Source organism: Rhyacophila brunnea, unplaced genomic scaffold (genome assembly GCF_057557595.1).
Source record: "Rhyacophila brunnea isolate RB1 unplaced genomic scaffold, BYU_Rbru_1.0 scaffold_5, whole genome shotgun sequence".
NCBI classification, from domain to species: domain Eukaryota; kingdom Metazoa; phylum Arthropoda; class Insecta; order Trichoptera; family Rhyacophilidae; genus Rhyacophila; species Rhyacophila brunnea.
Genome location: NW_028233170.1, coordinates 23,002,470 through 23,015,436, shown reverse-complemented (window position 1 = coordinate 23,015,436; position 12,967 = coordinate 23,002,470). Strand labels below are relative to the sequence as shown.

Here is a 12,967-nt window from a genome sequence, read left to right as displayed (position 1 = left end):
ATTTCCTACCGGGCTACACAACCGATTTTTTTTATTATACAAAACAAAAAAAGTAATACAAATCATATATATTAATTAAATAAAACAAAAAAGAGAATCAAACATATTTATTAGATTAGACTTTAAAAAAAAAAAAAATAAAGAAAATTATATAATATAATAAATATAGTGAGAGGTTTGATTTTGTGTGGCATTGCGTTAATATCGATATCGAGTGAGGTTGTTCCTACACGCAAACAGTTTTCCAAATGCATATCAGTAATTCGTGTTCTCACTCGGGATTTGATATGCTTCATCCGACTAAAAAGCTGTTCACGCGTGTAAGTGTTTCCAAATAGCGAAGTCATCATTAAAGCATATTTGTAAAATGCAGGATATTTCTCCTTGTCCAAATATGTTTTGTAAAACTCTTCCAAACCGACCTGATGGAATTTCTCCTTTCACAATGTTCCATTTGTAAATTTCTCGGTAATAAATTCACGTCTACGGAGAATAGCGTTGCAAATGCAGCAAAAAGCACACGGTGCTTTTTAAAATCTTCAGCCAATATCGAATCTCAATTTGCGAAATTAGCACATCTAGCGGCAGCATTTGATATTATTTTTATTTTCTCACTGCTCCACGGGCCACAAGTTGACATCCAGCGGGTTGGCCACCCATGACCTAATATCAACCTCTATATATCTACTCTAAGTCAGCGGTCAAAAAGGAAGATTTTACTAACCGGAGCGCTCAATAATTTTCTGAAAATATTGACATATTTAAGTACCTATGTAGAGGAAGGGTGCCTATTATGAGATAGGTGCCTAATATGAGATATAGCAATAACTCAGCAACCGGACGATAATAAAATATGGTGTTGGTGTCACGCGGTAGCGAGGAGTAATAGCTCCAAACGACTGTCAGTGTGCAGCATGCAGCGCTTGTCTTTGGTGGTGGATGTGTGTTTTCGTCGATCACTCGTCCAAGAAATTTTTCCGCGTGCTACTTTTGATGATCATAGAACATCTCTAAGGTATCGTACAATGTTTATTTCTTAATTAAACACGTGGTTTGGTAGTTTACTTTATATTTGAGTATCTTCTGTATCATTATCGACTCTAGAAGAAGAATAGTTAATTTTTTATGTCAAATTTTGAATGAGCCTAAAATGAGATACTTGGATGTGCCCAATATGAGATATCTCATATTGGGTACACATTTTACTTTGAAACCATATCAACGTTTATAATGTGTGTGTATGTTTTATATTATATTTTCCATAGATGCCTCCGTCAAAAAGGAAAAGATGGGACCCCGAGTCTATGTTTCAAGCTCTGAACGTCGTTTGAAAGAAAGAAATGGGATATCCGAAAGCTGCCAAACAGTTCGGAGTACCAAAAGCCACGCTGGAGCGTTATGTCAAAGATGGTCGAAACCCACACATTACAAAAAGAAAAGACGGCTGAGGAAAAAAAGAAAACTAGAATGGAAAAAGCGATAGGAAAGAAAATTAGAAAGAAATTAAAAGGAAGAAAGAGGAATTTGAGTCGTCGTCAAGCGAAGGTGGAAAAGAGATGATATTTAACGATGATAGTGCTGATGACGACGATGAAGAAAATGATGCCATGCGTAATTATTTACTGTAGTTGGAATTTTACGGAAGATACAAGAGTATAAAAATGGGCGCAGGTGTTTCAAATTGAGTCATGAAGATTGTAGTAATTTAGCAGGAGGAGATGTTTTTATTTGTGTTTTTTGTTATGATAATATTTTAATAAAAAGTGGATTTGGATTAAATGAGATCACGTGAAAATATGTAAACAAATATATAATTATTCATATCAATTACAGCTGTTGTTTTTTTCATAATGTTCCCAATATGAGATAGTCTCATATTAGGAACAGCGACTATCTCAAATTAGGAACACTTTTTGGAGAACAGCTTATTTGACATTTTTCACTAAAATGCGAATCTAAAATAAACGGGCCGAAAGAAAAATCTCATGACTACAAATTTATTAGTAAACAGTATGTTTGATGTATTTATAATAATAGATACCCTGCAATGAGTTTATTTTAGATTTGAGAATGTCACAAAAAAAAGTATCTCATAATAGGCACCCTTCCTCTACTAGTATTATATAATATAAATACCAAGCTCTGACCATAAAATGAAGTAACTGTCTTTAAACTCGGGGCATGCAAGATTATGGTAAATATTATATTTTTCCTATGATTCCGACAGGTTTCGTATTTTTTAATGATTCACGAACCGTGATGCAATATTTAATTTTTCCACGAGACACTGCAGAATAAGAAAAGGAGCCGCGCTCCGATGCGTTCCGGTCTATTAGGATATTTGGCGGGCCCCCTACCTACCGCTAAGATTAAATGCAGTGTGAAACACTACATTAACGTTTTTCAAATTGTGTTTTAGTTCAAATTAAGGTACATATACAGTGAATTATTGGCGATTTTTAATACATCTACTTTAATAATGGAGCTGTCGAATATCGACACATAATAATCAAAAAATATATTGCACAAGTATATAAGTAATTGAAAATGTTCATGGCCATGAAGTGTAATAGCACCGCAGGCGACTTTTTTTACTATTAATGCTACTTTAAACATTAACATTAAAACATTAACATCAAAATCTAAGAAATTTTTCTAAAAAGGGTGCTGGAGACTTATTACAAATCATTTTTTTTGCCGTGTTTTATTGGCTTTCGATGTCAATGTTTAAAATCATTCTGATAATTTTCATGTTTGGGGGGTGACAGGGCCCTTTGCCCCCCCCCCCCCCCCTAGGTGCGCCACTGGTGTACACCACTCCGGAATTCGGGTGGACACCGAGAATTTTTAACATTTCCATTAGAGATTGAGTTTCTAAAAAAACCCGACATTAGTGTTTCGAAATTGTTGTGTTAGAAATTAAAATCTAAGAAATTTTTCTAAAGAGGGTGCTGGAGAATTTCAAATCATTTTTTGCCGTGTTTTTATTTGTTTAATCTATTGGCTTTCAATTTCAATGTTTTTGGGGGGGGGGAGGCCCCTTGCCCCCCCCCCCCCCTGGGTGCCCCACTGTATGCCAAGTATTTTTTTTTATTCCCCAATGCGACAAGAGTCAAGACGCTTTTCTGTCCAAAATGAAAGTCGATACCTACTTACTTAATTTTTTTAACTCAATATCCTTATTTTTGTCCTGTCAATCCGATCGCCTCATCCGCTGAAAATGAAAACTCGGTTCAAACTGTGCTGAGAGCTTTCTTTAGGTCTTCCTCCCAAAAATAACCACCATCAAAATCGCCACTTCACCAGGTTCTACGCAGAGGCAAATATTGCCTCCTGTGAAAAATCGCGTGAGGCCCCCTTCATGTTTTTAAAAAATCGTGAAAAGCTATTGTCGAGTGTCTATTAGTTCTTCCTTCTAATTTTTCTCTCAGATCCATTCTGCTTTCCACCCATTTTTTCCACCCAAAATGTATGTCAAGGGCTTTTTGATAGCTTTCCTTATTTAAGTATTTTTTTTATTTCTGTGCGATTAATTTTTAATCTATATTTTTGTGAACGGTGTAGACTGTCGAACTGAGATTTAGGCACCCTTATCCGGTTGAAACCTCAATGCTTATAGTCCTGTGATGGGGTAGCTGCACCACTGGTTCTACGTCGGCCGGGACGTTCTGATTTTAGATTGTTAAACAGTTAATTAGCGTGCCAACAGAATTACAGGTTAATGGGCTCGCCAGGGTCCGACCCGGATGTCCGAATCCGAAATCCGAGATACCTTCATATTTTAATCGCCGTTTGTCCACACAACGTCCGTCATTCGAGAACCGCAGTGACGTCCCTAGATAAAATTCCGCCCCTGAGCAGCGCCACAATGCCGCGTCATTTTTTATCATCCGTGCTCGTGTCTTTCTGGTCACCAAGGATGTCGAAGATCAACGGAAATCAACTGGACATAGGGAACCCGACAAAAAATTACAGTCCTGTTAAACCTTTTATGTTAATTAATACATTTTGTTTCCAACCAATGAACTGATTTTTTAAAGGAAAGATACATATTTAGTAAGTACTCAGTTTAGGTAGCTATTTCTCTATATATACCAAATGATTCTCCTCGATTTGCCGCCCTTCGAGTAACTGCCGCCCCCAAGCGGCACTCAATCTGCCTACCCCCACGGGACGTCACTGGAGAACCGTAATACAGTTTGTCAATGTTCCGTGTGTTCCGATCTCCGGATGGAAATGTCCGTCGGGCAAAAATACTCTAATATTATTGTGTATTTTTCACATTGTCTTAGAATTCGCGTCTTACCGGACCGCAAGTTCGATGTTAATCTACATAAAAAGTTTGCTGATCTCAGTACCTATAATATTCTAGTATGGCTATTACCTATATTATATCAGACTCCTCTGGTTTGCAACTTTGGATGTCAATGGATAGGAATAAAATCTCAAACCAATATGCTATTAATTCGAATCGAAAATATGTTTAGATTGTTTTTAGGTTATTTTAAAATTAATTTAAAAAAATACCTATAGAAGATTTTAAAGATCAAAGCAAAAAATACCTATTTATAAACTATGTATATATGTATGTACCTATTAGGTAGGTACTCAAACAATAATACATTATTGTGTGTCTTCTCTCTCTATTATTGGATTTATACCTAAATAATACAATGTTTCAGAATAGCCAGAAGATATTACTGTATAACAGGGTTAGCGAACCTTTTTACGAACCTACGCGTGCCAAAATTTCCCAATTATTAATTCTCGACTGTCTGGCGTGCCGAGCAGTTTTTCGTGGGGAAAAAAGTTTTTAAGAACTCTATTAAAAAATGATTATGCTTTTTTGTGATTTTACCGAGGCTTTGACTGCGACTCGCTGTCATCTCGCCTCTTCTCTTCTAGAAGAGGATCCGTCGATCAGGTCCTCACTCCTATTCTGTTAAATAGCTTTATAATTATTTTGCCTAACTCTTCTGTCTTTCTTTCTTTCTTCTTTAAACGCCAGTGTTTTATGCACCAGAATCGCTACTCCTCCGTTCCATCCCCTCTGTATTTTTGATACATCGTGTAATCATTGAATTTCAGATAGTCTAATTGAGACTTCAGCCAAGTCTCTGAGATTAATGCTATTGTTATTTTTTTTCGTATGGAGTAAAGTTCTATATCATCCATTTTTTGCTTCATACTTTTGGCATTCCATTGTAAAATCCTAATTTGTTTTGTTATTATCCATTTTGTCTCAGAACCTCCCCTAGAATTTCTCCTAAATTTCCTTCTTTGAAGTTTTTGCATACCCAGTCCACTGCTTTAATTATTAGTTGTTTAATGATCTGCTGCCAGTCTCCCCCTTTCAGCAAGACTTTCATAATTTCTCCCATCGCATTAACCTCTGTCTTCCCCTTTGATTTTTTCTTATTTTTTGTAAGCTTTACGCTACTACTTGTAGCTGTTATTGTTGAGCCTGAAGCTTCTACCATCACTTCTTTTTTCTTTTTGTTTTACTTTATTTTTTGAATTATTTTGCTTTCATCTCTTCCCACGATTTTTTTTTGTTTTAATATGTCAGCATAGCTGTTACTTAACATATTTTTTTTGCTTCCTTGAAAGGTATGTTCATTTTTATCATTGCTTCTTTGCAATTCTTTTCTTCTTGCCACTTTGGGGATTTTTGGCTGTTTGCCGCGTGGTTACCTTTGCAACTGATGCACGTAATTTCCTCATTTTTTTGCAAGTTTTGTGGTTTTCACCGCACTTGGGGCACGTTTCTACTTTACTGCTGCAATTGTTCGCAATGTGCCCATATCGCCAGGATTTGTAGCATTGCATTACCCTGAATACATACGGTTCTACAGCAAAAGAGACGCCATATATGTGAATTGTTCTCAGCAATATTTTCTCCCCAAATTTAATACTGACTGACGAGGTTTTCGTAAGCTCTCCTGTATCACTTTGTCCTGTCAACCTCTTAAGGTTGGTCACTTTTGATTTCCATTTGCAGTTCTTGGAGGTCCATATCAATGTCGACTTTTCTAATTACTCCATAAGAGCAGGAGTCATTCTCTTTAATCACAAAACCGAGATCTTTGAGTTCTCCAGCTTGTTTCACTTTATCTGCTTCTTTTTCGTCTTCTACTTGGATGTACGTCTTTAAATTTTTGTTGTAAATTTTCTGTACTTTAACTCCTGCCTCATGGAGCATCTGCGCTATTTTCAACTTTAGTGGTATTTTACTTCCCGTCGCTATCATGACGATGTTTTCGTTTGTCTTTGAAGCGACCCCAGAGTCTCTTCTGGGTTTTTTCCAGAGGTCACAGTCTGTCATTCTTCTTCTTTTTCTCCAATCATTTCCTCTTCATCATCGTTTCTTTTCTTCTTCGTTTTTTTGGTTTCATTCACGCCCACAGTAGTGTTATCCATTTTAATATTGGTGCCTTTCACGCGGACTTTGAAATCACGTAACAGTGTGAACAAATAACAGTGTGGACAACCACTCGCTTCACCACGTTTGGCGCACTAATTGCTCCCGTGCAACAATAATTATTATTCACTCTTGCTCACTGTTAATATTAATAATATATTAATTTGTGCAGTATGTATGCACTAAATAATATATACACTGTAAATCTCGGCTGTCTTTTTCACCAAGTAATGTTTCTTTCAGACTTCAGTTATTTATATTAAATTCTGGTAACAACAATTTTACTTTATATTCGAAACGGGCGTTCTACTCAAATGCTCAAGTCCAACTGGGATGATGTTCTAGATTGTTATTTTTTAATATAGGTATTTTTTTCTCTTCAAACACGTGCCATGAAAAATCAACTCGCGTGCCATAGGTTCTCCACTGCTGAAAAATATCACAACGTCAAAAACTCGACTGTTTAACTCATTCGTTGGTCAGTAGCAGACCGTTGGCCAGCGTTGCCATGTCTACTGAAATTTCAGTAGATCTACTGATATTTTTGGCAATATACTGAATCTACTGATATTTCTCCATTTCACAAAATTCCCACCAGCCGGGAAAAAAATTAGCCATCTTTGAAAACTTGGGAACTTCGAAATACGATGAAAATCTGGGAACCTGCGGCCCGCGACGAAATATTTTTCCTAAAAAAAACAAGCCAACTATGATATGAAAATCTGGGAACCTGCGGCCCGCGGCGAAATTTTTTTCCTAAAACAGAAATCTACTGATATTTTGTCGAATCTACTGAATTTTTTTTACACATTCTACTGAAATTAAAAATTTTGACTTGGCAACACTGCCGTTGGCAGAGTCGACGAACTTTCGACCGCGGACTTTTGGCTCGTCATTGGATGAATGTGCCGACCCATAGATAATATTATTGCCATGTATTTAACTTGTTTATGTTTTACAAATTACAATGTACAACACCGAAAACTCGACAGTTATCTATGCTCGACAGCTCGCAGTATTTGGCGTTTGTGAAGCCGCTAATCTAGAATCTTTATAATAATAACAATTTGGCTGCAATTATAGAAAAATGGCTTCACATTTTAGTACTAAAGAACAATTGCTCTGTCTAATAGACGATATTGAATTGATAGCGAAGTAAGTTATTCCGGATATTCTATAACAATATTTATTTTGACACTTACGATTGCTATGAAACATCTATGTAGATTTTTTTAAATTAACCTCAGAACTAACATGTTCCTCGAGATAAATCTGTAAATAAGTTTTTTTAATATATAAATGATGATTGATTTCCTGTTTCTAGGGAAATAATAGAAAACAGTATAGCACCTAAACCACAGAAGATGTCAGCTGCAGAACATGCTCAAATTACAGAACTTCTGCTAGCAAAGGACAAAGAATTAAAGGATACTCTTGAATTAGCAAACGAGCAAGGAAATTTGCACGAAAAGATGAACAGATTAAAAATGGAAGTGGACAACCAGGTAATTAAATATAACCCAACTGCAAATCAAACCTTCACAAATGGTAAATGGATGGATGGTTGTACTAGACAGCTCAGTAAGGGTAATTTGTATTGCAGTTTTACCCTGATTATCTGTCATGACGAGATAGGGTGGCTGTTTATATGGTTAGTGCCATACCAGATTCCATCAAAATGACCGAACTAAGTGCCTCTGCATGGTTTTTGAATTGGGCCCTATTCTTAATTACATCTACCAAAGCTTCCGCAACCACCCGACGAACAAGGCTTACCTCATTTGTAGATACATTTTACATCTTTCACCCTCAAGCCAAATAAGGGCCTCCACAGAGTGAATGTTATCCAAATTTTTTTTTTTTGAAACACATTTAGTGGCCAACGCTGTGCCACAATTCATGTGGGGGTGGATCAAAATGGTAGGTTTAAATTATATTCAATCACCTTCTGCGCGACGGCAGATCAACTGAACCACGTTATATAATGTTTAGTCTGCCTTTGAGTATTCATTCCATTCTTTTCTATCCTGTGCCTCTTGTATTCCGCGCCCTTTATGCCATTGATATCTTCCTGAAGTCCACTCCTCATGACTCGTGGTTTGCTCTGGGTCTCAGGAAGATGGAATCATTTCAAAAATCCCTCTCCAAGCTGAAATCTAACTCCGAATAAAGATTTTAATAGTTGTTAAAAAAGAAAAATAGGATATTTTTAATAAAAAATTTTAACCCTATTTTTTCCATTGAAATCATAAATTTCCGATTACTTGAACAAAAACATTTTTTAAGAACCATCTGCTTATGGAATCAATTGATTTCTAATGACTGATTTTTACAAAATACCAGATATCACTCCCCCACCGTATTGGCTCAATACAATCTTGTTTCCACAGTCCTATCTAATGAATAAATATTCTAAAAAAACGATTTTTTTTATTCAACAAATAATTCACAAGATGTAACATTCTTTTATTGAACATACATAATTTGAAAATACTAAAATACGAGAAATATATAACCACTTGAAAAAATCTTTTTGAGAAAATATGACACCCATTAGGATTCAAGCACTTCAGAGAGTATTGTAAAAACCATCAGTTAACAATCGTCCAAATATTCAGTGTTCAATCAATATTACTCATACATTTCTAGGATGATGACATTTGCCAGCTACAGAGACAATTGAAAGATGCAGAGCAAGTTCTGGCAACGTCGTTGTACCAAGCAAGACAAAAATTAGCTTCCATATTCAAATCGACTAAACGACCGGTCCCGTCAGAAGAGCTTATAAAATTTGCCCACAGGTATGATATTTTCATGTTACTGAACAATTACAAAAATCGAAAATCTGCTTTTTCCAGAGCATACGGGCCTCGACAGAGTAAAGGTTATTATATTAAAAACACTAAATTTGCCAGATGCTAAATTTGGACCCGCGACTAGAGGCCACAGCAGTGAATTAGATGATGTTATGCATTAAGGCTGTTCGCCAGTCACACAATAATCTGAAATCCACCACAATATTAGGCAACAGCCACTATCCTAGCAATAAATAGTAAACTATATTAGTAACCATTTTTTCAAAAATATATTTTTTTTTACCATGTTCGATCCCAATAAGATAATATGAGCCTCCACAGTGTGAAGGACATATTATAGGTTGATACGTTACTGCTTGGCCATTGTGAGCGTTAAATGTTTAGGTAACTACTTATTTGTTTATTGAAAAAATTTGTTCTATATAAACAATTGATTGTCTACCTCGAACAGAAGTCTTTTAATCTAAAAGGTCTCTACTATTGCAAAAACTCATTAGTCACCTTGTACTTATATATTATAGTCAATGCGGTGTAACCTATCGTATATTCAGTACAGTTTTATTTCCCCTGAACAATATGGTTTTGTGGTGCCTATAGCAGGTATTCGACAATCAACGGTGATGTGCATATCACCTGCATATGTAAATGGTAATACAGATTGACTGTTCCAACAGGATAAGTGCATCGAATGCGATATGCGCCCCATTATCGTGGCAGCCAGGTGATCCGAGGCGTCCTTACCCCACGGATATTGAGATGCGACTGGGGTTGTTGGGAAGACTCTGCGACCTTCCTGTTAACGGACACGCGCCTTCACTCAGTGACTTGCACCGTATTACTACAGGCGGTGGTTAGTTTTGTATTCTATATTCATTTTTGATTAATCAAATTCATCTTTTTGTTCATATTTTTATTGATATGCTGTTGAACTTATTTTTGCCGCACATGAGCACGCCTCAGAGTTGACTTTTTTACCGTTTATTAACCATGTGTCCAATTCATTCGATCCTTGTTCTATAATCAAACATACAGTGGAAGGAACTGTGCCCGGAATTCACGTTTTCTTGTTTCTGCAGTACTATTTAATTCCCGGTTTTAGGTTTTTACTTCCCACAATTTACATCGTATTCAAAATTTCATTGAAATTACTTAAGTATTGAAATTGAAAATCAAATTTATTTACACATTCAATTGAATGCATTGCAATCATTAAAATAAATTCCAGATGCATTCTGTGTTTCTATTTATAGACATGTCTACACTCATGGTCGGATTTACACTTGAACACACAATTTTTTCAATTTATTTTTAGAGCTCCGTGGCCCCTATTAATTAGGGGGCCGTGAGCTATAGACCCTTTAGCCCTATGGTAAATCCGACCATGTCTGCTGTGCCCAATAACGAGGTTACACAAGTGATTGTTCTACTTTTTTTGTTTGTTTAAACCCATTCAAAAAACGTCTCAGTAAAGAAAATCATTGTCGGTTCAAGCCTCACATGTGAGACTTTAATTAAATGCATAATGCAATTCAATGGTTGTTTTCTTTATTTGTATCATGTGTGTACATTGAGTGTGTTTGCGTCAGAAGTGCCAACATCGGCGGCCAACCAGTTCGCGTGGCACCCGTCAGGCGAGCTCCACCACGTGGTCGGCGGAGCATCCGTTCCCCTGGAAGGGTCGGCCGGCACCCGTGCTCCCAAGGACACTCCCCAAGAGGATGTGGAAGTCATGTCCACCGACTCCAGTTCCAGCTCGAGCAGTGACTCTCAGTAGCCGAGTATAGCTTGACAATTTAGGCTGTGTTGAATAAAGGTAATAAATAAACAAGTATGGAAACACTTGGTCATCTGAAATCGGCATGTGTCGTGAAACCAGTACATGGTATGACAGTCTGCAGAACTGAAGAAATCTTTCCATGTCATGTCTACTGTAAGCAGTGAAATAAACCACGGTTAAATGTAAAACCTGTTATACCTGAATTACACGAGCATGCTCGACGACTAGACTCCTTCCACTGACCGTCTGGTCCAATTGATAAATGTCAATTTGAATCTTTTCGTGGAATCATGAACGAAATATATATACATTTCTTATAGCGTGATTCAACTCAATAACGATTGGGGTGAAAAATTGCCCTGAAGGTATAAGTTTCCACTTCCGACCGTAAGCCCTATAAATTCTGTCAGCTTGACGTTTGCTTTGATATCAAAGTCGCCTGACGATTCATTATTTTAACAGACAATACCATGAGACAACAATTATTCCCTAGTACATACAAACAGCATCTTGTCTCTTATTACGATCTCTGATAGTTTTCTATGAGATTTAAAGTAGGAAAATATGAGGAAAGACTGTTTAATGTACCTTATGATTTACTAATAATTTTTAATATTAGCTACACAATGCATTATATGAACTAATCAATAAGTATCAAGAAAATCGAATTGATACATGACAATCGCTCACGACATTGAGTTTTCTCGTGTAATTGGAGTACATATTGGGGTTATCAAGTTTGTTTAGTATCAAAAATTACCTGAACGTCTCAGAATTAATACTCGATGATAATTCTTTTACCGGTATCAAAAAAATACCTGTTTGTGTTAAAAATCAAATCTTCATTTGATACTTATATAATGTATGTACAATAATCATTGTTTTGAATCTGTTTTAAATAAATGGTTATGTAAGAATGACTTTTATTGAAAGTTTGGATTGTTTTAAGATATTCTTAAGGAGTTTACTAGTATTAAATGACTTGACAGACATTTTAGTGTTAATGGGCTTTGATAATCCGATGTCTGCGGCATTCCTTCAAACGTTTCTCTGTCAAAAAGACACAAATTGTGATTTTTAATTTTAATAATGTGAAATAAATTAATTTAAGTACAAAAAATCGTTTTCATTATGAATGTAATAATTTATCAGTGGCGAAGGGTGGAGGTAAGCTGTTAAGATTCGCTATAAATAGTGCACACTAAACTTTGTTAGTCATATGTATTTGTTTTTATTGAACTAAGACTACAATTTACAGATGGTATTAGTTAGTTTTTAAAAATCAATTAAACCCTGTCTAAACGAAACCATAATAGATTTGGTCTAATTTGGGCAATGCGACAAAATTGTGTACAATTTTTCATTCATAGTTATTTGTTTTCGTTGGATTAAAACTACATATTACACATATTTTTGCTTCATTTTTTTGATTCATTAAGCCCTGCGTAAACCAAACTATAATGAATAAAAAATATTATTCTATCTATAAAATACTCAAAGTTATGTATGATTTAATTGCATAATTTTAGATATTTTATAGATAGACATGTATTTTTTGACTAATATCTATTATGGCTTGGTTTCTCAGGGTTTAATTGAATTTTAAAATCTAACCTACACTATCTGTTAATTGTAGTCTTATTTCAATGATAACAAATATGTATGTCTGAAAAAGTTTAATGTGCACTATTTATGGCGGATCTTAACAGCTTACCTCCACCCTTCGCCACTGTAATTTATTATTAGCCACACACAAAAGGATCGTACCCCCCAGAACCTTCCTCAAACCATTAGAAATATATTTTTCGATTAATATATAAGTAACTAATAAAATAAACCTTGATTGATAAAGTTAAAAACTTCATACATATATAAACAGATAATAAATCAGTCAACACATAATATCAAAAATAAATTACTTTATTACATTTTTTTATATATAAATTATGGAGG

The 12,967-nt window shown here is 35.6% G+C and overlaps 1 protein-coding gene across 2 annotated transcripts; it reads left to right on the top strand.

Moving 5' to 3' along the window:
• Nucleotides 1-7,411: 7,411 nt before the first annotated feature.
• MED4 (mediator complex subunit 4) lies at nt 7,412-12,129 on the top strand. Of its 2 annotated transcripts, none has more exons than XM_085955534.1 (5): nt 7,412-7,576; nt 7,746-7,926; nt 9,071-9,222; nt 9,912-10,087; nt 10,827-12,129. In XM_085955534.1, the coding sequence occupies exons 1-5, from the start codon at nt 7,509-7,511 to the stop codon at nt 11,009-11,011; spliced, it is 762 nt and encodes a 253-aa protein (XP_085811660.1). In that variant the 5' UTR covers nt 7,412-7,508; the 3' UTR covers nt 11,012-12,129. The 2 variants fall into 2 exon arrangements, with proteins under 2 accessions (XP_085811660.1, XP_085811659.1); XM_085955533.1 differs by having other exon boundaries at nt 10,824-12,129.
• Nucleotides 12,130-12,967: the final 838 nt, after the last annotated feature.